Raw genomic sequence first — 26,353 nt, forward strand, 5'->3', positions numbered from 1 at the left:
CATAAAGATCGAACGTAAAACATAAAAAAATAATAAAAGGAAATATATCAAAAAATAATTCTACTAAAAAAAATATACTTCTTAAAAAACATAAATTTAGTCAACATCGAAACAACGCCTCCACTGTGTATTTTGATCAAACTGTCAGTCTCGATGTTGGCTGCCTATTTAAGTCTAATAAATTGCAATTAAAATGTTAAATGTAGAATTTAAATTAAAATAAAGAAAAGAAATTAAAACCAGAATTTCTTAGTAAATAAGAGTAATCAGTACGTCATAATAAGAATGTTACTATGTCTTAAAACATGCCCATTATTATTGTATTAATTATAATCAGCTGAAAAAATACAAAAAATTAAAATTAAGAAAAATAATCCAATAAAAAACAATTAAATAACTTGCATAAAGTTGAATAAAATAGGATAAAATAAAACAAAAGTACTTTAGATAAGTAGTGCAACTTCTTAGGAATGTGTCGTGTTCGACTTTGGAGGCTGCACTATTTGATGTCAGATGTACGTACTCAGCGATGAGTTAGCGATAGAGTGTCGCTAAGACGCGTCCAAAAGGAGGTCAGCAGGAAGAAACGCGGAGCAGGCAGACAAACAAACAAGTGTAAAGCTGAGAATCGCAGAGAGAATGGCCAGACTAATCCCAAAGCAGGCGTGACCAACGCAGACAAGATGGCGCGTCGTCGGGCGGAGCGACTCACCTGCGGCCGACTCCTGGATCTTCTCCCGCTTCCGCTTCTTCTTCTTCCCCTAAAAATATACAGAGGAACGCATAAAGTGTGGCTCCAGCACTCACGCTCACTAGACCACTCTGATTGGCTGCTGCTGACTGCCATGTTCACTCATCCCCTGCCGGACATCCCGGCGGCATGCCCCCCGAACGCTCCGCAGAGCCCGCCGCCGACTACAACAAAACGGCCAAGCTGAGAGGGCACGAGTCACCCCAGGGGTTGCACCGCTAAACATTTTTTTGTAGTCCATACATGCTACAGAAAAATATTAGGTTTTCTTCCTTGATAATTTTATTTTTGCTGAAAACTTTTGACTTGTTTGTTAATATACAACTTTTTCCTTGAAAATGTAAAAACAAAACAAAAAAATACAGTAAAAAAAAAAAAGTGGAAAATATGACGTCTTTGTCTAAACTGTACATTTTTGTGTGGAAAATGTATTTTTTTCCCCTAAGATTGAAAAATTAATTGTCTATTTTTATCAAAACAACGCTTTTCAAATGTAAATTGTTTTTCCCCTTGAATATGTTCTTTTTTTTTTGCAGACAATACTAGATTTTTTTTCGTCAAACATTTTGGTTGATGACATAAAATTCATAACAGGACTTTTTCATTGAAAATGGAAAAAATATTTTTTGTGGAAAATTTCTCGTTTAAAAATAAAACTTCTTTTTTTCATGGAAACAACATTTTCTCAAAAATGTAAAAAAAACTTTCGCTGAAAATATTTGACTTTTTTAAAAATTCATAATTTTTAAAGTTGTATAAACTTTAAAAATTATAATTTTTTAGCGAATGCACACGATTGTTATTCTTGAAACTATCCTACTTTATTCCCGTAATATTATGACTTTACGACTTTAATCTGTAGTGTATTTATTTATTTATTTTTGAGTGTGGCCTGAATTCTCCCGAGTTCTCGCTGTCTCCACCTCCTTTAACGCTACACATCAAAGGTTGGCCAATTGGACTTTATTTTAGTTTTACAATATAGTGGCTAACTTCTTTTTACACTTAACAGCACGATAAGACATACTGTATCAATGAGGAAATGTCTCTCAGCAAGGTGTTTGTGTTTGGCGGCGCAGCAGCGCAGGCAGGAAAGGAGGAAGGATGTCGTCGATGTCCGAGGGGAGGCAGATAAACACCACAAAGCACTTTCTTCAAATTCTTTTTTTCTTCCTTTTTTTTTTTGGGCCGGTGGTGGAGTGAACGTGAGTGCCGGAGCCACACTTTCATTAAATGCTGGTGCTCTCTCTCTCTCTCTCTCTCGCTCTCTCTCTCTGTGTGTGTGTGTGTCTCAGGCACGCACGCACGCAGTAAGACTTGATTTTCAAAAATAAATTTCCCCCCCTCAAAAGTATGCAACTTTTTCCCCCTAAACCAGTTGTCCCCAACCTTGTTTGCACCACAGACCGGTTTAGAGTCGGCATTTTTTTTTTCCACAGACCGGCTGTCAATGTGTGGCATATAGATACAGCAAAAATAAATGAATACGGCCGGCTTAAAAACAAATGTTAAATGCATGAAAAATACAACTCACCATAACGCCTAACGGATAAAAGAAGCTTTCTTTTTCTTTGAGGTCGTAGGCTCTTCTTCTGGCTCCTCAGGTGGCCTTTTTCCTTTTGAAAAGAAGCTCTTCGAAGACGTTTGTTTTTTACTCATTTTTGCTAATGTGCGGACTTATTTTTAGTAACATATCACGTGACTCACGTGCAGTCTAGTGCTGTTTCATTTGCGAACGTTTCGTTCAAAAGAACAAATCTTTTTCGTGAATGTAATGAACTGAATTCATTTATGAAATGATTCGTTCTTTGAGCTTGGCCGGCGCCATGAGCGAGTCGGCCGGGAGCGGAAACGGAACTGCGGCAGCGTTCTGTGCGGTCTTGACGTGTCAATTGCGACGCGCAGCTGTTGCAGTGGAGAAGATCCGGTAATTAAAAAAAAAAAACCCCAAAAAAACACATTTAATACGCAAAAACGCAATACAACGGAAATGATATAAATTGGTCATTCCTTCTATGTGGCCCAGTAACAAATGCCTCACGGACCAGTACCGGTCCGCGGACCGGGGGTTGGGGACCACCGCTCTAAACTATATGACTTTATTCTTGTAATATTATGAGTTTAATATAAAAGAATATATAAGACTTTTTTTCTTGAAAATACTATTCTACTGATAACAGTAGTTCACTCTCCCCCCCAAAAAATGTTTATATATTTTTATTTGAAAAAAATATATATTTATAAAGTTTTTTTCTTCAAAAACACATATTTTTTTGAAATATACAACTTTTTTCCTCAGACTATATAATCTTCATGTAATATTACGACATCAAACTCGAGAATATTAAAACTTTTCTAAAAAAAAAACAAAAACAGTCCTTTTTTCTCTAAAATATACAACAATTTTTCTAGAAAATCTACCACTTTATTTAATAATATTATGACTTCAATCTCGAAAGTATTAAAACCTCTCAAAACGAAACTTTTTTTCTAAAAAATGACATATCTAAAAAATATCCCATTTTTTTCCCCCTGTAAAATATACAACTTTATTCCTCAAAAATATAAGACTTTATTCACGTAATATTACGACCTTAATCTTCAAAATAGGAACAACTTTTTTTCCTCTAAATTATGCACCTTATCTAAGGAATATCCCACTTTTGTTTCCCTCAAAAATATACATTATTCTTGTCATTGTACAACTTTAAACCTTGAAAATATACATCGTACTACATCTTATATATCGTATATTATTGTATTGCGATACATACACACACGTGCACAACGTTTTATTTTGTATTTTTTTAAAGCTCTTAAAAAAATCTTAACTTGAAACAAACGCGTAATCATTAGCAGGCTAATTTCACTGGCGGTGGCTGAAAAAACGTGACGCTATAATCTATCCAACGTTATGAATTACACACTAGTCTGAAACAAAGAAGCGACCCAAATGGAGGCCATTAAGCATGCAGGGGAGGGGGTTATTGTCGGGGCTCTGTTTTGTTTTTTTAAACACAAACACACACACACACACACACAGAGTCATGCGCGCGCACACACATGCACGCACCTCTGCAGAGCTGTACTGTTGGTACTTACATAGTTGTCTCGGGCAGACCAGCCTGGGTAGAGCTGCATGTGGAGCTGTCGTTCCTTGCGGGCTAACTCATAATACTTAGCCTGCTCTTCTCGAGATAACGCATGCCACTGTTTTTAGCACAAAAGGAGAAAATGTTGTTAGTTATTTGGACTTTTGGTGCTTTTTTGGTGGGAAAAAAATGCTTGTACAAAGCAAAGAAAATGATAGTACAAAGCAGTATTAGGGCAACCCAAAAAGAAAAACAGTTACACTATGAAATTGAAGTTTTTTTTTTTTTTTTTTTTTTTTTTACAAGAATGATAGTCACATATTTTTTAGGTTAAAGACATAATTTTACGAAAATAAAAAGTCGTATATTTTCAAGATTAAGGCCGTAATTTTGTGAGCGCAAAAGTCACATATTTTTGAGAAAAAAAGTATCTTTTTAAGATAAATTGCAATTTTATGAGAATAAAAGTCATAGACTTTTAAGATTAAAGTCGTAATATTATGAAAACAAAGTTATTCAACTTTATTTTTATAATATGAGTAAAGTTGGGATTTTAAGAGAATAAAGTTGTATATTTTCAAGAAAAATGTGTAATCTTATGAGAATAGTCATATTTTTGGAGGAAAAAGAGTTGTATATGTAAGCAGAACAAAGTCATACATTTTTCAGATTTAAGTTGTAATTTCTAAAAGAAATGTTCCTATATTTTCAAGACAAAATGTCATACATATTTCAAATCATCATATTATGAGAATAAAGTTGAATTTTTCAGAGGAAAAAAAAAAACATATTTTGAAGATGTAAAGTTCTAATATTACAATCGTGAAATAAGTCAGTATTGTGTTCATTATATTTATCTGATTAAAAAATATGTTCTGAAAATATTTAACTTTCTCGTAAATTCACCAATTTTATCTTGAAAAGATATGCCTTTTATATTTAATTTATTCTCATAATATCATGACTTTAATGCACAACTTTTTTCTTTGTAAGTGCTGTACCTTAATTTAGTCTTGTAAAATTTCCCGTGGTGTAATTGAGCTTTTCCTTTCAGTGTAGCCCTAATACTCCTTCGTAATGAAAAGACGATGACACGCAGACGGCCATGTGAGGACAAAAACGGTTTTCTTTGTCTTGCCGTGGGGCCTTTTGTTAAGGCTTTTAATATGGCGCTGCGGTTCCACTCTTCAAAACAACACATTTGCCTAATTCCAAGTGGATCGGATATGACGTCAGATAGACGGGCGGTCCGACTGCTATCGGGCCGGCAATCACCCCCCCCCCCCAAAAAAGGTACAGTATGTGATCGAGCGCCACCTACCCGCCGTCCTAGAATCTGATTGATGGCGGCGCTCTCTTTCAGCGTGCACTCGGCCACCACGTTAGCGCGCATCTCTTTCATGTAGAGCATGAAGGCGTTGAGCGGCTTCTTGATGTGCGGTCTTTTGGGCTCCTGCTCCTTCCGCTGTTCGTGCTGGGGCTTCCTGCACCGGGGGACCAAAACACATACGGAGGCTAAACATAAAGTTCACAATGACATCGCTTGTGCCATCACAGCAACTTGGGATTCCACGATGATCTTCAACACGATCAATGATTTGGAGAATTATTGACCAGTCTTTTGTTATTCCTATTCCAAACTGAAGTGAGAGAACCTGAAAAAAAGAGTATCTCGGATGAATGTGTCAAGTGTTAAAGGTCAGGCCCCTGTCCCCGGTTTCCCGCAATCACCCTCCAACTCTGGTAATGGTTCTGAAGCTACTTTCCAAGCCCAACCCCCCAGTGCCATGTCGGTGACACGGGAAAAGCTGGGAAAATGTCGGCTTTGACAGGCAGTGTGGAAGGGGTGATTAAGATACAACATGTATTGCAACATTTAAAGGGGACGTAGTATAAACCCTGCTGCAAATGGCGAAAAATCAACTAGTCACTGAAGCCCGCCTAATACGGTTTGTAATTACATATACAGTGGATGCCCCAAAATTGCCACAGAGGTCTATTTTTGTCTGAATGAAACTCCTCAACTCACTTCCAATTGTGTCTTTGACGCTAAGATGCTTCCAGATGGCAGAAAGCAATACTGTAATTGCTCTGGCCGGAGCACAAAAACACAATTCACAGGGGTTCACTGATAGCGTGAGAGTCTCTTAAGTGCCTGATCAGATACTGGGTGAAGATCCAGAGCCACTTTCAAGCTTTCACTTACTTTCAGTGTGTTTTCTACAACACGATCACGCAGAAAAATCTACACACCACGTGGGCGTGACACCCTTGTTATCATGTTGAAGCCAAAAGGTAAGCAGAGCTGCATTACGCTTTGGTGGATGCACAGATTAGGATTAGCTATCTGAATTACCTACTTACTTTATTGGTAGGTGAACAGTGTCCATGCGCCACATCCTGTACACACAGTGTAGTGTATGAAAGGCTGCCTCCATGAGTGAAAATGCTTTGATTGTCTTAACAGGCGCTCTCTTTTTTTCCCCATGCACACTCTGGGCTGCGCTCTGTGAAGAGACCATCTTCTTTGTGTTTTTCTTGTCATATTTCACTGCCCCCTGGTGGCCAAAGCGCAAACACCAGATGGAGCAGCACCATGTCAATGGGCATTGAAGCATCGACTCATAATGCACAAACTGTTTAATTCTTCACATTCTATTTAAATGTTATTACTGTATGTTTTCATAAAGTCTAATGCTGTCGAGTGCTAATTCTCTTATGAAAACACATTACAACAAATGTTGCAGTTTTATTTTTTGGGTGGATTGGAAGGAAAAATGGCAACTTTCATTCATTTCAAGGGGGAAAGTTGATTTGAGACACGAGTGATTTAATTTACAAGCTTGGCCACGGAATGAATTCAACTCGTATCTCAAGGTACTAGCGTAATCTTATTTCTCTAAAAAACACGGACCGCAAGAGTCTCTCTCTCATGTCTGTTGCACTCGGGTGAAACCTTCGAAAAAGACGCCAGGACGGCCGTGGATAATGCGGCTATCAGCCATCGCCACTTCAGGGTGCTATCAGGCGTGTTGCGGTATCATCTGGGACCACCACCATCCCCGAGGCTAAAGGAGCCCCTTCATTGAGCGCTCGTCGATAGATAAGATGCTCACTTCAAGGGAAAGCTAGTTTGCGACTGGAACGGCAGAATACCTGAAAGCGACACGGGGGGGGGGGGACTCACATGTGCATGATGTCGGTTTCGTGCAGGGGCTCGTGTTTGACCTGGGGGTTGACGATGGCCGGGTGGGGGATCCCCGTGGCGTGAGGACCCGGCGGTCCCGGGACCATGTGGTGGGAGAACCTGCAACGTCAAGATTTTGTTGAGTTGGTGAAGAACTTTAAACCAACAGTATGAGACCAATTTAGACGGACAGACAGACAGACAGACAGATAGATTGATGGATTGATATCAGTATCGAAAAGATTTGGTAAATATTAAACGTACTATCTTTGCAAGTCTTTTTTTAAATACAGGATTAGAATAGTTATAATTCCATAGTGGGCTCGAAGTTTTGGAAAACGTTTTCATTGAACTTTACTATAAGAGCCTGGGATCTCCCTGCACTTTTGTAAGAATTTGAAATCAAAGATGTCTATTGTCTAACATAAAAAGAAGAACCAAACCTAACATGTTGCAAATATGAAAAGCTGCTTAATAAACATGCTTCAAGGCATTGAAACAAAGTTAAGTGCTTGGAGTCTGTATTGATAAAAATGTTGACACCAATGTTTTCCCTTTTACAACACATGAATATCGGGTTCAAAGATCAGTTATCGGCTAACCAAGAATCGGTGTCAGCCCTGAAATAACCAAATTGGTCTGTCTCTATATTATATCACAATATTTGGAATACTTAAATTCTGCTTGTGACTGTACGTCACTGGCATAGATACTGTAGCTAGATGAACACGGATAAATGACATCATTTTCAGACCAATTAAGTCAGTGGATAATTTCTGGCAGCACGGTGGTCAAGTAGCCAACTCGTTCTGCCGCACAGTTTTGAGGTTGGGGGTTCGAATCTGGGCTTCAGCTTTCCTTTGTGGAGTTTGCATGTTCTCCCCACACGCAAACTTCAGGATTCCAACCCTGAACCTCGAAACTGCGAGACAGCCGCGCTAACCGCTAAACCACTGTGCAGCCAAACTACACGGCCCGTTTAGCGCAAAGGGAAGTCCAAGTTTTAGGGATGGACTCACCATCCCAGTGGCGGCGTGAGCTGTCCCACTCCCCCCGGAGACAGCGAGTAGAAATTGGCCATGTCTGGTCCCGGATGATGCCTGGACATTCCTAAACCAGAAACAATAGACACAAGTTATGATTATGATCATCCAGTATACAGGCAGAGAAACTTAAACAACACGGTCCTACCTGGACCAAAGTGCACATTGGATGTAAAAATGTGTGATCTGATGCCTCTCCTCTTGATCGCTCGACTCCTCTATCCTCTTTTCGCTCTCTATCTACCCTCTGTCCCGCTCGTCTGTTTCTCCATCTCAACCCAACTGGCAGAGGAAGACGGTCGCCCCAAAGCCTGAGTTGTGTTTGAGGTTTTTCCCCCCTTGCCTAGACACCAAATGCTTGCTCATGCAGTGTTCATAAAAAAAGAAAAAAGAAGATTCGAGCTCTTTATTGTAAATCCCAGTTGATGTTTACTGTCAAAAGGTAAGCAGAGCTGCATTCAATTTTGTTGGATGCACAGATTAGGGGGCGGCTCTAACCGACCGGTTAGAGCGTCAGCCTCACAGTTCTGAGGACCGGGGTTCAATCCCCGTCCCCGCCTGTGTGGAGTTTGCATGTTCTCCCCGTGCCTGAGTGGGTTTTCTCCGGGCACTCCGGTTTCCTCCCACATCCCAAAAACATGCATGAATTGGAGACTCTAAATTGCCCGTAGGTGTGAATGTGAGTGTGAATGGTTGTTTGTTCCTATGTGCCCTGAGATTGGCTGGCAACCAGTTCAGGGTGTACCCCGCCTCCTGCCCGATGATAGCTGGGATAGGCTCCAGCACGCCCGCGACCCTCGTGAGGAGAAGCGGCTCAGAAAATGGATGGATGGATGGATGCACAGATTAGGATTAGCTTCTGATAAACGGCACCTATTTTATTGCTAGGTGAACAGTGTCCATGCGCCACATACTGTACACACAGTGTAGTGCATGAAACATGTATTGAAAACAAACACATAGCTTTGCCCTAGGAAAGTTCACTTAGCTTAATGCTAACAAACAATGCAAACCGCCTCAGGTAGGCTAACAAATAACGTCTGAGTCTCAGTGTTATAGGCTTTTAAGCCACTGATATTTGAACATGAACAGTGGAGCAACACATGTAGACAAACAAAATAGCAATACGTACAGGCGTATATTCTTTATCCTTGGCGAAAAATGATAATTTCACTAATATTACTGTGGCTTACTGAGTCAGTTGTGAAACTCTTCTAAGTGTCTCTATGTCTGTATTACACTGCACCCTGCTGGCCAAGGTGCACACACCAGAAGACACAGCACACTAATCGTTCGAATTGAAGCACAGAAATATGTCAAAAAGTTCTTTAAAACTTCAAAAAAGTACAGTCTGTTTAATTATGTCATTAGTGTATGTTTTTATGAAGTAAAATACTATCGACCGCAATTGTTTTTCACGGAACAAATGATATATAATGTATGAGGAGCATGTGTCCTTAACCAGTTCAATGTGGTAAGTCTCTTGGGATAACTTCTGTTGTGAACTGGCGCTATTTAACTAAAAGGGACAAATATAACATTGAAATACTGCAATTATATCCTTATAATAAACACACACACACAAAAATGCCCACCATGCTGAGCTGAATTGAACCCTATACTGCTTGGTGAAAACAGCACTGAAAATGTAACAAAACCTTTGCTGAGGACGTGAGAATAAATGCTCATCAGATGGACGACACCGTCCTGCGTGGACATAGACACATTCGCGCACAAAAGAGGGCAAATGCCAGCAGATTAGCACCACACTCTAATCCCAGCCTTTTTCTCCCCGCCTCTATCTTTGTGGTCTGAGGGGTCCTTCCTCCGCAGAGAGGCAGTGTGAACAGGGGGTGGGGGGGCTTAGATTTCCAAAGCTTGTGTTGCGCCGCTGGAGCCATGGCGTGCGTCGCGCTACCCCCTCCCCACTAATCCGCCCCCACTCACCAAGTCTCCTTAAAACGCCTCCCGAGGGCATAGGAGGAGGAGGAGGGAGACGCGGTGCGTTAACCTTGTCACTCACACTCCGAAGGTGGCTAATTACAACCCCCACCGATTCCTGTCACCCCCCTCCTCACCGCTTCACACGTTACCATTTCCCTTCTCGCCGTCAAGCCATCCCAATTCCAACCACAGTCAATTTTAGAATTCTATTTTTCAAAACGACACAACGAGGTTCACGCATGAATGTTCAAAGGCCCTCCGCTCGACCTTTCGTCCCGCCCATCTACGCATAATACATCCCATAATGAGAAGATCCGTGATTGTTCTTCATAATTAACGAGCAGATCAAAGTGTGAGCCCGCTGAGGAGGCCCAGGACGCCGTCGCTCCGCCAAGGACGGAGCGGCGAGAACAAGGATTCAAATTTACGCAGATTTGTTTGAGTTAATACACATATGACAGTATTAAAGCTACAATAAAAATTTCAAGAAAAATTGCGTAGTGTGCATAAAAAAAAGTCGTTTTATCGTGACATGATTGTTGTACTAAGAGAATAAACTTTGGGGAGAAAAACATTTGTAGTTGTAGTGTGACGAGAATATAGATGGATTTTTCAGATATAGTTTAAGTTACAAGAAAAGTTTTTTTTCATTTTACAAGGATCAAGTTGTATGTCATAAATCACACCAAAAAATTACAATTATGAATAATTTATATATATATATATATATATATACATATTTTTAAAAAAAGGTCACATTATCATGAGAAAACAGTTTTATTTTATGAGAACAAAATCGTAATACTTTATAACAGGGAAATGATCTAGTGTTATGCAATATTTGTTTGTTTTTATGTTATAATAAAAATGTAGTTTGAAAATCAAGTTGTATTTTTTACAGAAAAAAAAAATCATTCACCACAAGCAAATATCTTCATACTATGAGAATAAATTCACCAGCTTATGAGGTAAAAGAAAGACTTTTACCATCTGACTTTTTTTCTCTGAAAACTACATCTTTCTCATTGGCATATATAATATATGATATCGTGACCTAATTAGATTTTTGTCATAGTTTTTTTTGTGTAATTCTGCCTGTCAAAATATGCTCATATGCCACATACACACAGTAAAGTGCATGAACTGCTCCCTTCATGAGTTAAAATGCTTCCAGTGACTTTCTGGGCAGTTGCCAATGGCCCTTTGAAGTTGGACGAGGGCTGGCTTATTTGCATGGGACAGCCTACAAAGGGCTGATTTCAGCAAGACTACAAACAAGGCGTGTAAAATGTGCTCCAATTATTGATCCTCAGGGCATTATCATGAAATATTGTTATTAAAACACATGAGAAATGTCTTAAATTGTGAATAAAATGCATGATATCCATCTCTCTCTCTATATATCTTTGATAATGTCCTGCCAAGTCATGTCCTAAAAGGCTTCAAGTTTGACGAGTGGAATAAAAGCGCCATGCTACTCCTCTTCTCAGCACTTGTCACCAACTCGAGAACTTCATCAACTGTACGAGACATCAACGTTTCTGTTCTGTTCTGATCAATATGAACTACTTCCTGCTTGTAGAACGCCTCTGAAGCCCGATTCCTCTGACATATGTAGAGCGAGCAGTTTTCTTTGGACGTCTCAACTGCCTTCATCTGGTTTCTACCTTGTTATTTATAGACGCTCCCTCAGAACCTCCTCCTCCTCCTCATCATCATCATCGTCATTGCCTACATGCCCGTCTGATCACTCTGCCGCTTTTCAAGTGGAAGAAGAAAGGCAAGGAGCAGAAAAAGAAGAGACAAAAAGGTGCAGGGGAGCAGATGAAAATAAAACACGACGAAGGCCTCGCCTGCCGAGCGCGCGTCTGCGATGCAGTGCGGCTGTCAGCTCGGCTGGCTTGATGTTGCTACGCAGGGAAAGAGGAGGAGGGAAAAGGGCAGCGCGACATCCCACGGGCGCCTTCAAATTAGTTTGGAGCAGGAACGAAGGCAAAGACGGCTCGGATGTGACAGTTTGGAAGGTTTTTGATGGCGGATGCCAAAGTACACTCAGGTTTATTTATAGCGACTTCACCCTTCAGCCTCTCTTTCAACCTGAAAAATGTCATGGAAGGAGAGGAGGATCTTTTTTTTTTTCTTAGTTTTGTTAGCTACTTGCGCTCAACCACACATTCGCCCGCAAATCACTTTATGTTGGTTGTATCCCATCATACGTACTAAAATGTCGGCTATTGTGACACCCACACCGGCGCAGATGTCCCATTTTTAGATGCGTTGGAGTTACACCAGTCCACAAAATTACCAAAACCGGGTCTCACCCACCTCTTTGCAAGTTGGATTTGCACAAGCCACAAAAATAGAGCCCTATGTTTTTATAAAGTACAACATTATAGGGTGCTATTTTTCCTTATTTAAAAAACACAAACACAAAAAGTAGTTTTTTCGGTTGGGCGGCTGGAACAGATGAATGGCCTTCCCATTCATTTCATTGGGGAAAGATGATGATTTGAGATACATGTGTGCAGTGTTGGGAGTAACTAATTTCATTCATTCATTTTCCGTACCGCTTATCCTCACTAGGGTCGCGGGCATGCCTACCGAGAGAGGCGGGGGGACACCCTGAACTAGTTGCCAGCCAATCGCAGGGCACATATAAACAAACAACCATTCACACTCACATTCACACCTATGGGCAATTATGTTTTTGGGATGTGGGAGGAAACCAGAGTACCTGGAGAAAACTCGTCCACCGTGCCGCCTGTAACAATATTATGTAATTTAATTACAACATGTATGTGATTTTAATCCATTACTGGGAGAAAATGTGTATCTAAAGTCCAGTTGCTTTTGTAAATTTCTATGATTGCTGACAACAAGGCAGAACTTCTGCTTCAAAATGAAAGTCCAGATCACTGCAAATGTAAAGAACATCCGTCACGGTGATCCAACATTGTTATTGTTGTTGATGGCAGTGTCGTGGAAACGGCAATTGCGCTGACGTCACTGCGGCTATCCCTCGCATAGTTTACCTTTATACTCGAGCGCAACCCACGCGCGCAGTTTTGAAAATGTACTGCAGTTCACCTCCAAGTCGGGGGTGTCGCTACTGCTAGTATTGGCTTGGACACCACAGGGTGGAGTTTCCCCTGCATTTTTTTTTTGCCATTTCCGGTAGCCGTTTTTACTTTCCTTTCAGTAACAATGAACAAAGCAACAACTTTGGCGACCGTGGAAGAGTGTCTGCTAGAACAAATGGAGCGAGATGACCAGATAATACGTTTAATTACGCTGCAAAATCGATTGAGAAGCCGCGGGGTACATGATATGTAGAACCAAGAGCCACGCTGAGTACGTCATCACAGCATGTGACTATAACGGACCAATCACGAGAGATGATCTATTTTTGCCGCGTGCGCGTCAAGCTATGCAGACGGGCCACGTGGGGCAATTCGTTGGTCACGTGATGCAATGCAGGCGATGGCGGCCGCGCGACCGCGGGAGTATAAGGAGGCCTTAAGCGTACTCCGCGAAGCTGCAGTTTAAAATACAATACTTACTTATCCCGTACTGTTGTGTTGAAAACAGTTGACCTTTTGTTAATTCCCGCCCCTTATCTAACCGCACATTTCAAACTGCCATCAATACATGAGCAAAGGGGCCATTTTCCCGTTTTTTCCCCCCTCTTGAGCAGAAGCCTACCCGACAATTTCAGAGGAGCAACAGAGCCGTGTCTTAATGTTGTTCCGCAATGTCGGGAACAGGGGTGTGTGTGGCGTACCTTGTGGTTTGGTATCCTGAGGGTGATGGCCGGAATGGGAACCCGGCGCGAAGTGCTCGTCGCTGTACGTGATCAGCGGGGTGAGCGGGTGGACGGCATGGGACGGTTGCACCACGGGAACTTTGTTGGACTGCGCGGGAGAAGATAAAACAATAGGAGATTTAAAAATTGTATTTTTTTTTTTTTTTAAATACAAGAACATTACATCGTCATACATGTGTAACCATCACTATTCGCAGGGTTAGGGAAACAAAACACACCATGAATTGGTCAAATTTGTGAATATTAGACACTGAAAGCAGGTGGTAAACCTATCAAGATGATGCGGAGAAGGGTCTGGATCACAGCTGGTGGAAGTGCTGGAAGTTGACAGTGATCCAAGTGACATCTAGTGCATGCCACCCGCCAACAGAGAACTTATATTCATAGTTTCAACTGTAAATATACCACAAACTATGATCGCAACAAAGTTTAATACCATTTCAAAATGTAACCTTAAAAATGAATGGCTTACAGAGGATTTTGCTTCCAAAAAAATGTGCATGTACATGCACATGCAGTGACGACTCAGTAACGTCCACTAACAACCCAGGCTAAACTTAGCCTCTCCCTGAAATACAAAGCTTGTCTCTCAGTGGAGATGTGTCACTTCAAAGACATTTGTCAGCAAATACTTTTATTTATATTCTACAGAAAAACAGCAAATAGCATTTCGCGATTCAGCGAGGGGTTGACTGCGCGTCGCGGGAAACTGCAAAATGTGTCGCGGGGCCTTTTGGACGGGGAAAATGAAGCCAAAGGGGTATAATGCCAGAGAGTGGGATGCAAAAGCGAGGGGTCTTTCAGATGGGAGATCAAAGGCGGTCATTAGGCAGTGAATAAGGGGAGTTCATTACAGAGCAAGTGCCGGGGGGGACATGAGAGAGGATGAGAAAAGTGGGGGAGGCTTGGGAAGGAGAAGAGAGACGTCTGCAGCAGGGGTGGAATCAAGAGCCCCCCCTCCAATATCATCACTGACTCACACCATGCCTTCTGACAGCTAAAGTAATCCTGAGCCAAGCACCGAAAAGTTGTGGCTGGACCTTCTCCTCCCCTCCCTAGGCTCCCCCACTCTGCAAACAGTCCTTACATGCTTCAACAGCCGTGAACACATGGTAGCGCTTAGACACGCTAAAAGTACACTGCACTAATGGAGCCCAGACCTGCACCGGACCACGCCATCACCTCCACAGGATGTACCGCAGATCGGACAGATGCGCGGAATGTGCAGATTTCTAAGATAGTCGCCCCCCTTAAAACTTTTTTTGTTTTTTTTCCCCCAACTGCAGTGAGGTAAATTGATGCAATACAACTGATGTGACGAGAAACTAGAGCTTAAAACACAATAAAAAGGAATGCAATGAACCCCCACGATACTGCGCCCCCGCTACATCCCAAATTTTCAAGCAATTGTTTTGATGGGTTTTTACAGTATACGGGCAAGTCCGTGACGTGACGTCCGTGTAGTACCACGTTGTGCTGCTATATGCTGGGCCACACTGTGGTCAACTGCAAGAGATACGGCAAGAAGAGGTCGGCAAGGCAATCAATACCATCGAGCAGAGAGACTATCTGGCTGAGAGCATTGTTGTATGCTTTGTTTGTATGTGTTGCCGCTCCATGTGTGGTTAAGTAGCAGTTGTTTGAAGGTTTATAATTAGTGTAACATGAATGCTAATTTCCTTGCTCCTGTCTCTGTGGTTTTGCATCACATGTTAGCATTAAACTAGTGGATTTTTTGTTTTTTTGTGACAAAATTAGTGACTATGTCTTAGTTGAACATTTTGGTGTGTAAATATTTAATGCTTTGCCTCTTATTAGGAGAACTGCGAGAGACTGAGAAAGTCTTGTTATACCCATTTCTTGCCAGGATCTAAGTGAGAACAGGCACTAAGGAACATTTTAAATAGTGTGTTTTTTAAAGGTGTTTAAAGAAGGTGGGAGTGGCAAAACTATTTTAAGAATGTATTTTCAATGTCCCTATATAGCAGATTTTCCTCTATCGCGAGGGGGTCTGGAATCCCACGATAAACGGGGGTGCACTGTCTTAGGCACAAAATCAAATTAAAAGCGGACAAGCGGGTCAATTATGCACCTTCTGGCATCTAGTGGAACAGCATTGAATTGTTCTGCCTATCACTATACGTCATTTGCATAGACAGATGAACAAAGATACATAATCTGTCGTAAACAAATAATCATTTCTGAAATGCGATCATTTCCTGAGGCACCCCAGATGATCGCTCATGGCAGAGTGGTAGGGAATCACTGGCCTAGGAACTGAGCTAATTACACTTACTGCCTGTTTCTTTTCCCTGAGGGCAAAAAGGAGGCGTCTATTTGAGGGAGGCGTTTATTTGTCTTAAGTAGATGAACCCCTCAGGCGATTAATTTGGGGCGTGGCGTCTATTATGGTATGGCAATAATGTTCTTTTTATACGTCTCTCTTTGTTTTGGTGGTGTTTTAGTGGTGGAGTGCCAAGGCGACATTCCTAAGTGCTTAGCGGCCAAGGCTAGCTCAATTCCGACACACACACACACACACACACGCACACACACACGGACTTGGACTCAGGGGTGACTGGAATGCGTGCATTTCCCAGAACCTCTCGCAGACTGGCACAGCGCTCAATCCTGAAAGACCCCCCACCTTCTGGGAACGTCCCAAGTGGGAACACGATGCTGCTAGCGTGCGGCGTACAAGCTCCGCGACCACATGACGCCACCGGTGTGCCACATCACGCAGTGGCTCCTCCTTTCGCACGGCCTGGAAAAGCCAGCATTTTCTCGCCTTCCTCCCTGTGTCGCTGTTCGGTATGAGCTGCACCAACATGGAATGGAGGGGATGAAGTCAATCCGATGAGTTTGCGAATTCAGAGGGAGTATCTGAGTATCTAAAAAAAGGCAGCATGCTGACTGTATGTAAGGGGTATATGCAGAAAGAAAAGTACTTAATATGATCATGTACACCGGTTGCAGATAATTAAAATGCAACGTAATGCTCCCCTATTCTCCGAAAAAAGTTATACAATAATAAGTGTCAGTTTAGCACATTTGAATCATGTGCAACTGATGTAAATGTTCAAATTAAGTAAACTCAAAGGACTTTCTTTTTATTTTTCTACCACAATATCTGCACAGGTGTGTTCAATTTGATCTCTCACTTCTCCCATCCTGTTGTGTTGAAAGCAATTTATTTTCCTCCAAAAAGTCTGCATTTCCTCAGTTTTTCCCTGTGTCACTGTTGTGTACGACCCAGTCAACCCAGCAATTTTCCTGCTCTGGAGGTAGTATCAGAGTTGTAACAAAGGCGGAATGCTGCCTGTGTGTAAGAGTATTCCGCAATGTGAAATTTAGCACTTGACACTCACATCTCGTGCCCCATGTTGTTATTCAATAGCCCCTTTCACACTGCTGGTCGAGCATTTTCCTGTTTTTTTTCCCCAATGCTGCTGTTCTGTGTGAATGGTACCGATATGGTATTACCCAAAGTCAACAGGGTAATACTGAAACTAATACTGATACTAATAGCTGTAACAGAGGCTGGACGTTGCCTGTGTGTATGGGCATACTGCAATGTCTGCATAGGGGTGTGAAGTGCAGTCACTCCTCCCATCCTGCAATTGAAAGACCCTTCATAGTTTGTATAAAGGCTGTTATTTTCTACGATTTCACCTGTGTCACTTCTGTTCTGTACAAAGAGCACTGACACAGAATGAGCGGACAACGTCAACCCAGCAATTTTCCATCGAGGTAGTGCCAGAGTTTAACAGAGGCAGGATGCCGACTGTGTGTAAGGGTTTAACACCTGAAATAAAATGTGCCCATCCTTAAGTTTCGCTAAGACCATCCCCCTTATTAAAAAGGGGCTAGCTTTCACACTGCTCATGGAAGTTGGTATTTTCCTATAATTTTACCCCTTGGTCGCTGTGAAGTGAATGAATTTTCCGAGTTTTGGAGGTAGTATCAGAGTCAGGACAACGCCGGGGTGTAAGGCTGGTTTGACAGTCACATTCTCCTGCTGTCGCTGTCTGACATGGTCACACATTGAATTGTCTGATTGTGCGATGTTGTGTTGCTATATGAAAGCACATAGTTATCGTCGCGCAAAAGGCACAGGCGAGTAAATGTCAAATGTCCAAATTCTGTAATTTTGCAGCAAATCTGTGGAAAAATAATTCAGATTTTGCCTCGGCACAGGTGAGCAAGGTTGTCTGACAAAGGTAACAGGCTAATCCCTTAGCGTGGGAATCTCAGACCTCATTTTCCGGACGGGGGCAGGCTTACTCGTAGGCCATTTAACCCTAGAGGAGGGTGACCGGTACGCGGCCTCACCCAGGGCTACGCCTGCTCCGACATTTGTCGGGCTGTGGGAATAAGATAAGAACCGGCGGGATTATTATCTTTTCAGTCGGGAGTCAGTAACGTTTGTTCATACAATACAGGTTGAAGAGGACAGCGACACCTACAGTGAAAGCAAAAGCCAGGCCCACACAGCAAAGAAGCCTGCTTTTGCCACAGCTGTCAGATGAGATTTCAGTCAGCTTGTTCATAAACAGTCCCCCTATTGTGGTGAAGTCAACCGAGGAAAACGGTCAGGCCTCTGTGACCAATACACAAATTTATGGATATTTAGGTGCACATTTGGAGCAACAACAGTCAACTAACAAGAGAAGCAGCTAAAAGCAAACAGCGACAGCACAACAAGTACAGGGGGTTCCTTGATTTTACAATGGCGCTCCGTTCCAATGACGGCGATGTAACCTAAATTTGTACTTACGCCGGAACGCGCCGTAGTGTTTCACTAAACTATGCTTTATTCTTGCAGTCCAAAAGAAGGACTTTAAAAAAGGCTTTAACATTTTGCGCCAGAAGGTCTCATTTTCTTGCGGTTTGGCACAGATAGAAGTAACCCCATGCCGAATGCGGCAAAGCAGCACCAGAACATAACCATAACCAAAACCTACAGCATTATGCTAATGCTGTAGTAAAGTCATAATTATAGTACATATTTGCATGAAAAACATTTCGAGCTCATAAATATAAAACAATCAAATAAAAAACAGTAAGTACAGCGGTAACTGAGCGTGCTTTCCTCTGCCATGTGACCACATATTCGACTATGCATTCTGCCCAAACTGGTTAATTTCGCTCCAGCCAGAGGACCCCCTGTAATTACAACATTTGTTTTGGATGCTACGAGAACAAAGCTGTATTTTCTGACGGAAAAGGTGTAACATTAGATGTTGGCGTAAGATACACATGATGTTCTTCTTCTTCTTGACTTGACGTACGACTTCTTTCTTATCTTGAAAATATTCGACTTTTGACATCCATTTTGTAACTTGAGCATTTTCTATTCCGCCACTGACATGTTAAACAAATCTAAAAGGTCAATATTTTCGCGTTTTCAGTTAAAAAAATAGCCCCCCCCACAATCAAGCAGCACGGGAAGGCGCCATCCATCGCCGTCTCTCTGGCTGTTTACGAACCAGCTCACATGCTTTCTGCAGACTCCATTGTCGCTGCAGGCGCGAGGAGTCCTCATTGCATATAAATTACAGAAGTGGGAAGTGATTATTATGAAGAAAAAAAAATAAAAATCTCCCCACTACTCCACTCAGCAGAAGTGGTATAATTGAGTTCAAAAGCTGTGCCGTGAGACGAGGGAGGAGAGGCGAGTTACTCAACGCTGTATGAACGTATGCATGGATACGCAGGGAGGCTGTCAAAAAATAAAAAGGATAGAAAAAGGAAATGAAACGTTCCATTTCCTTCCCCACCACAAATGGAGCCGGTGTGCCAAGTGTGTGGTTGCCCGTGCTGCAACATTCTGGGGAGCCGGCTCCCTGCCAGCTTCAGTTCCGCACAATGAATTTCCTTTTAAAAAAAAAACAAAACACATCTGAGCACTTCTGCTTTTGAAGGGCCGGCTAACACTCCATAGCAACGTCCAAATTCAATGTTTTCCTTGTCAATGCTGGCCGCCTCGCCTCTCGTTCTTTCGTGGAAAATACGAATAGAAAGATCCCTCAGCCTATTATTTCTCCTGAACAAAAAAGGGGGGACCTCCAGTATGTTCGCCCTTCATTGCCACGTTCGAGCGTCTAGCGACTCAACTTTGTGGATTTAAAGAAATGTGTTTGACTTTGCGACTGTGTTAGAGTGGGTTAGTGATAGACTACTGTGCGTTTCCGACTTAAAGACAAATTTAGGTTACATCGCCGTTGTAGGAACGAAACTGTCGTAAACTGAGGACCGATAGTGGGAAGTAACAAAGTATAAATACTTTGTTACAGTACTTAAGTAGATTTTTCAGGTATCAGAGCAGTTATTTTTCTGAAGGGAAAGTAGCAGTTACTCTCTACATTTGAAACAGAAATAAACCAACAGACAGATATAAAGTTTCCACTGCTTTCTTTGTCAAAATACCCACATTACTTTTTTGAACTTTTAAAAAAAAAACAAAAAAAACTGGAATGAACAACTTAAATAAATTTACAGAAAATGTTTTTATTGATGAAGTAAATGACCTATTCTACTGCCCACGCTGCTCTTCGCAGCAATAATGTTCCATTTGCGCAAGTCACGTTTTGAGAGCAACTGATGTCATTTGAAACGGAAATTTTGACGCGTTGACGTCTCGGAATTCTGGCCCCATACGAGTGATTGGTGGATATTTTGAATTGCAACTGTTCAACTCATCGGAGAAGGGGTCCCCCAAGTAGCAGACAAAAGGAACCGGTGAAGAGATAGGTTAAGTCATACTTAAATTGAACTGTTTTACTAAAATGTTAAGGAATCTTCTGACCAGATTTTCTATTGGCGATCATCACACAAAAACATTCCCCAAAAAGGTGATTTTTTTTTTCCGGCACAAAAAAACTCACTTTCTCCGGAACCCATCATCCGATTTCCAAAGTTCTTCTTGCGTTGTACTCAGGTTGAATTTTGACATTTTGACAGACTGTCATTTTTTTTTTTTTGTTGCAAATCTTGTCACGTCACTACTTATAAGTAAGGTAAGGCGTTGTATCAATACCTCTACTTTTAACAGAGTATTATTTTATTTTTTCAAGGCAAGAATTTGTATTGTGGCAGAGCTTGGCGTGGTAGCAGCGTGTGAATCTTTGTCTCTATACTGTACATGCGCTGTGATTGGCTGGTAAACCAGTCCAGAGTGTACACCACCTCTCACCCAAAGTCAGCTAGCATAGGGTCCAGCAACTCTGAACAGGATAAACAGTTTAGAAATAGGATAGATGAATAGATGGATAGTTCAAGTGTCAGTTTAGCATGTCTGCCTCAAAGTCAAGATATTCGGGGTTCAAACTTCATTTCTCCTGTGTGGAATTTGTATTTTCTCCCTGTGCTTGCGTGGGTTTTCTCCGTGTACTCCAGCTTTCTCCCACATTCCAAGAAGATGCATGTAAAGACTAAATATTCCATATGTGAATTTGAGTGTGCATGTTTGATTAGCCCAGGGTGTGACCTCTCTCCCAAAGTCAGCTTGGATTGGCTCCCGCTCACCCACCAAATTAAATGAGGAAAAATATATTGAAAAAAAAAGGGATGGACTGATAGATTCAAGCGACAAAATTCAGATTTTTTTGGGGGTTTGATCTGGCCCAATTTGGATGTTCCACATTCCTCAGAGCACAACCTCTTTCAAATGTGGCCAAAATCGGTTATGAATGGGAACGGAGAAAGATTCGATCTGCCTTGTCTCCAAGTCTGACTTTGAAAAAAAAGCAACACGTGAAATCCAAACAACAGTGAAAGCAAAAGAAAATGACGACGATAATTGCCAGTGGAGTAATGCTGTACGGATAAAGAGTTCATCAAAGGTAACTAATGTAGTGAGGTAATGTTAATTATTTCCAGGAATTATTCAATATTGTTTACTTCCGTGTTTTTACTTTCACGTGTTAACACTTTTGGGAGCGTAAACACTGCGATTTAGGCGCTAAATCGGAATTGGGACCTTCCACAGGCTTCTTCTCCTCACTTGGCAAGAAGAGTGTCTTGGGAAAACCACTGCTTGGTTCCTGCTGTAAAGTTGCAATGAAGTGATGCAGGAATTGCCCAGCTGAATTTGTACATTTGCTCACTTGTGTCTTGATTGTGGTAAAAGAATGTATACCAAAGAACTGCCAAAGATATAAGGGACAAAATAGTAGACCTGCACGAGGCTGGAATGGGTTATAAAACCATCAGCAAAAGTTTGAGAAGGCACATGTGCAGGCCCGCATGAAGTTTGCCAGTGAACAGGTTTAATCAACGAGCAGAGGTCGGTTCACCGGCAGGCAATCCAAAAAAGGCAACGGTATCCAAAAATGTGAAGCAAAAAGGCGAGGTCGATAATCGGAACAGGGTCTAGTCTCACTGTGAGTCTGCGACGTGGAAACAAGGAATGCTGGAAGGCGACGACAAGGTACAACGAACTAGTCGACGAGAAAGAATGCGACACGAGGTTAAATGCAAGGGGTCATTAGGGTGAACGAGGCACAGGTGGGGAAGATCTCTCAGGAGCAGGTGTGTACGAGATAGGGGGAAGACGACAACCGGAACACACACCCATGACACCTTTTTCCTGGTCCCTGCATTGGAGGAGGTCGTATCAGAGTCTGTGTTGCTTGGTGAAAGTACACACAACATGATGCAATATCCTGTCTTTGTTGGGTTTTGTAAAAAACAAAAGGCTTATGTTTGGCATGCAGCTATTTTGAAGGGATTTCTGTGTTAAACTGTGTTTAGAGGTTGGAAAATGTCAGGTGCTCCCAGAGAAGCGATCACAACATGGTGAAAACTAGAGCATCCCATCCTCCCCTCCTCCGCTCCCACTTTGAAAACCAGTAGAGACCAACCTGAGGAAGCTTAAATAAATAACCAATTAGCATTTTGTGCAGCGGGTTGAACCCCACCAGCTCGGCGCGTACGGCTAACTAGGGAACCATCTATTGGCAGGGACGGCTCTTTGTCCAGGGGGCTTAATGTAACCAAACCCAATTAATGGAGAAGAAAGCTCCGCCGCAAGCGAGGTGCGGAGGGACGCCACGAGCCCGAGGGTAATGAGTGGAACAAGCGGAGTCGAGCGCTGGGACCCGAGTGGAGGAGGCTACGAATAACAGGAAAAGCCTGCCCTGGAGACAAATTTACATCTATGAAGACACCCCCTGATCTCACGCCTTCTCTCTCTCTCGCTCTCTCTCTCTTTGCATTCTAATCGTAAATCCTGCACGCTAGTCAAGAGTTGACGCTAAAGGGAATTGCTGACACTAAAGGCCAAGGCCAGTTGGAGAAAAAAAAGAGGAAAACATATAAAAGGGGATAAAGGATCAAGTCATAAACTCTCAAGTGGTTTGGATTTTCTGTCATACAACATTTGACTAACTTGTTCAGCTCAATATGCCTTTCCTGGGAACACAAAACTTACTAAAATACGTCATGGAATCGTATCCAATGAACCTTTATTTTTCCAGAAATGGGGAAATTGTAGTTTTATAGCAGAAAGATTGACACTAGCAGCAGACAAGAACAAGAAATTCCGTCAAAAATCCCACTATGGCAACAGTACGTGGGTTAGAAATACTGTTGACAACAAAAAGGCAGCAAGAATTGTCAGCAGCTTTACAGGTATATGCAGGTGTGAAGAGCAACTGAACATTCATACTATACAGTGGTACCTTGAGGGAAAAGAAACATTTGTATTTAAGGTACTGCGATGCCCTGGCATGAAGGAAAGGAGAGCCACAGCCGCTGACGCACTTTCGGTCCAACACACAAATACAAAATGAGAACACGGAGAACACAACCCTACTATAGCATGCGCAGTATGTACAGTGAACCCACGCTACTTTGTGGTTCGACTATCGCGGATTCACGACTTCGCGGGGTTTTTAAGTTATATATGTGGACATTATTTACAGGACAGTACCCATCTTTATTTTTTGACTTAATTTTTTATTGTTACTGCTAAGTAATGTGCAATAGTGTGATATCCTATGATATGATTATCCTACGAATAATATGATAGAGAGGGTTTTAAAAGGCCAGAATACACGTTAAATAATTAAATCAATATGGTGTCTCTACTTCGCGGAAATTCGCTTATCGCGCCCAGTCCTGGAACCTAACTCCCGCGATAAATGAGGGTTCACTGCACTACCATAAATGCATGATGTATCATCATACATTTCAGGCCCCAACCCACAGTTTGAAAAGCCATGGTGTTTTATAGTCGGCATAGTAGTGTCAAACGCGGTCACGCTGCGTGGCACGCCTTGAATGAGTCTACACGCGAGCACAAAGGCCCTATTAACAGCCAAGTGTCTCCAGCAGCACGAGATGGATTACCCATCATCCTCCAGCTGGCAGGAAGCGCGTGCGCTCCGAGCAAACCAATCACGCTTCTATCGCTCACTCGTTCTGTCTGTGGCACCGACGATCTCAACGAGGATAATTTGTGTGAAATGTGCCTGCCCCAAATGGAAAAGACTAAATCCGCTTTTTTAAAACAGTGTTTCAACTCTTAATTTTCCTACGTAGCAGAGCTTTTTAACGGGGGGGGGAACTAACTTCGGGGTACAGAGATGGAATGGTATGAATAATTCCGCTGCTTCCCAGCAAAAGTCTTTCAAGGGGAACTAAACCGCCAAATGTTCAAAGCAAGAATACATTGTATGTGCCAGCACTCGTCAAAACACGGTACTCTGAATAATTTTGCGTTTGTGGAATAAGCATTAAACAGGATAATTAATCAACATAAGTGGGGGCGCCATGTTTGGTGAAATGATCATCAGCTGCGGACCTGTAGTGACAACGAAGCGCCAGCAGAGTGTCGTCTGCTACCTTTAGCGCTCAATTGAAGTGTATCAGGCAGTGTCCTTCACGATTGAAAGTCTGGATTGATTTTTGGACAATAACGAGTGAAAGCAGTAAGTTTACAGGAAATACATTTGAGTGAGCCTGGTTTGTCAAAAATGGATCGCCGTAACGCTTCGGGAGGAACTACAACTGTGTCAGGCTCTCAACATCAAAGGTAAAGGGTGCAGATTCATTTTTTGCCTATTAAACTCCTCATTGTTTGATTCATTGCGTCACCCATGGCTCTTAAGCCTTTGAAAAGGAGTCTGCCGGCTGTCGTGAGCCAACTGGGCACTCATGCTCACGCAGCCGACCGGCTGGGTGCAAGAGGCCGCCCGGCGAGCAGTTTGTTAGCGGTTTGAAAACTGCAACCTCCACCCTTTAGTGGGTTTTTAATACATTGATAATATCCATCCATCCATCCATCCATCCATTTTCTGAGCCGCTTATCCTCACTCGGGTTGCGGGCGTGCTGGAGCCTATCCCAGCTATCATTGGGCACACCCTGAACTGGTTGCCAGCCAATCGCAGGGCACACATAAACAAACAACCATTTGCACTCACATTCACACCTATGGGCAATTTAGAGTCTCCAATTAATGCATGTTTTTGGGATGTGGGAGGAAACCGGAGTGCCCGGAGAAAACCCACGCAGGCACGGGGAGGACATGCAAACTCCACACAGGCGGGGCTGGGGATTGAACCCCAGTCCTCAGAACTGTGAGGCAGACGCTCTAACCGGTCGTCCACCGTGCCGCCACGAAATCTAAATCTAGAACCAATCTAAAACCATTAGTTGAGTCGAGAATAATGTAATAAATTTTTTTAAAATACACAATCTTTCCCAATTCTTAAGTGATTTAAAAAAACAAATACTACTAGATATTGTATGTAAATGAATAAATAATAAAATAATATTACTGCATAAAATTAAAATTCCATTCACAGCGTAGAAAATTGCTGAGTTATTTTTTTTCTTTCTCTAAATGTTCTGCACTCGTTTTCATGCCAGTGTCATGATCCCCTCCGTTATTTTATCTATAAAAGACGCTATAGTCATGTTTTGCTTGAGTCTTTTTTTTATTGTTTTATTTCTTTAAAAGGAGCTCCTAGTGGTCATGGGGCCCTGAGCAGGTGCTGGACTGCAACGCAAAGGATGGTAGCGGTGTACACTGTGTGGAAGTTGACCAATGCTGAGTGTAGTGGGTGGGCTGTGGGGAGGGGCAGCATGTGTGGCGGTCCGAGGGCGAACTGCGGGAGCACGGGCCTCATTATCACAGCAGGGCCCGGTCACATCAAAGGAATCGCGGAAAAGGCCAAATATTGCGCTCCAGTGCCGCCGTCGATGAAGCCCGCAAGCTCACGCATAAAGAGCAAAAGGTGGACCACACACCAACGCGCACTTATTCGTCCATTAAAAGAAAGGGTAAAAAAGCAAAACAGAAGTGTGCTGTTAGTGAATAGGCATGGACTGGTTACCGATGGTGTACCACGGTTTCAAAACAGCCATCACTTGTATGAGCTTTTTTTTTTTAATTTTTATTTTTTGAGTCAGAAATAGTGTGCAGTCACACAATATTATCAATTCCAAATGAGTTCTAAACAGGACATGCCCCGCTGCAATATGATTGGCTCCTGGAGCCAGGATGC

General features: G+C 42.3%; 1 protein-coding gene across 8 annotated transcripts in view; it reads right to left on the reverse strand.

Annotated features, from left to right (window-relative positions):
* lef1 (lymphoid enhancer-binding factor 1) overlaps positions 1 to 26,353 on the reverse strand; it is a 72,525-nt gene that overhangs the window by 10,697 nt on the left and 35,475 nt on the right. For 2 of the 8 annotated variants that reach the window (XM_061770787.1, XM_061770789.1), the window contains exons 4-10: positions 16,488 to 16,658; positions 13,799 to 13,928; positions 8,050 to 8,140; positions 7,031 to 7,150; positions 5,165 to 5,327; positions 3,854 to 3,961; positions 713 to 755 (exon numbers count right to left, since the gene is read on the reverse strand). In XM_061770787.1, coding sequence (XP_061626771.1) covers positions 713 to 755; positions 3,854 to 3,961; positions 5,165 to 5,327; positions 7,031 to 7,150; positions 8,050 to 8,140; positions 13,799 to 13,928; positions 16,488 to 16,658 — 826 coding nt within the window. Of the gene's footprint in view, positions 1 to 712; positions 762 to 2,285; positions 2,384 to 3,853; positions 3,962 to 5,164; positions 5,328 to 7,030; positions 7,151 to 8,049; positions 8,141 to 13,798; positions 13,929 to 16,487; positions 16,732 to 26,353 lie in introns of all 8 variants that reach the window. The other 6 variants (XM_061770785.1, XM_061770788.1, XM_061770790.1 and 3 more) reach the window with 4 other exon arrangements.

This window comes from Phyllopteryx taeniolatus, chromosome 4 (assembly GCF_024500385.1).
Source record: "Phyllopteryx taeniolatus isolate TA_2022b chromosome 4, UOR_Ptae_1.2, whole genome shotgun sequence".
Lineage (NCBI taxonomy): Eukaryota > Metazoa > Chordata > Actinopteri > Syngnathiformes > Syngnathidae > Phyllopteryx > Phyllopteryx taeniolatus.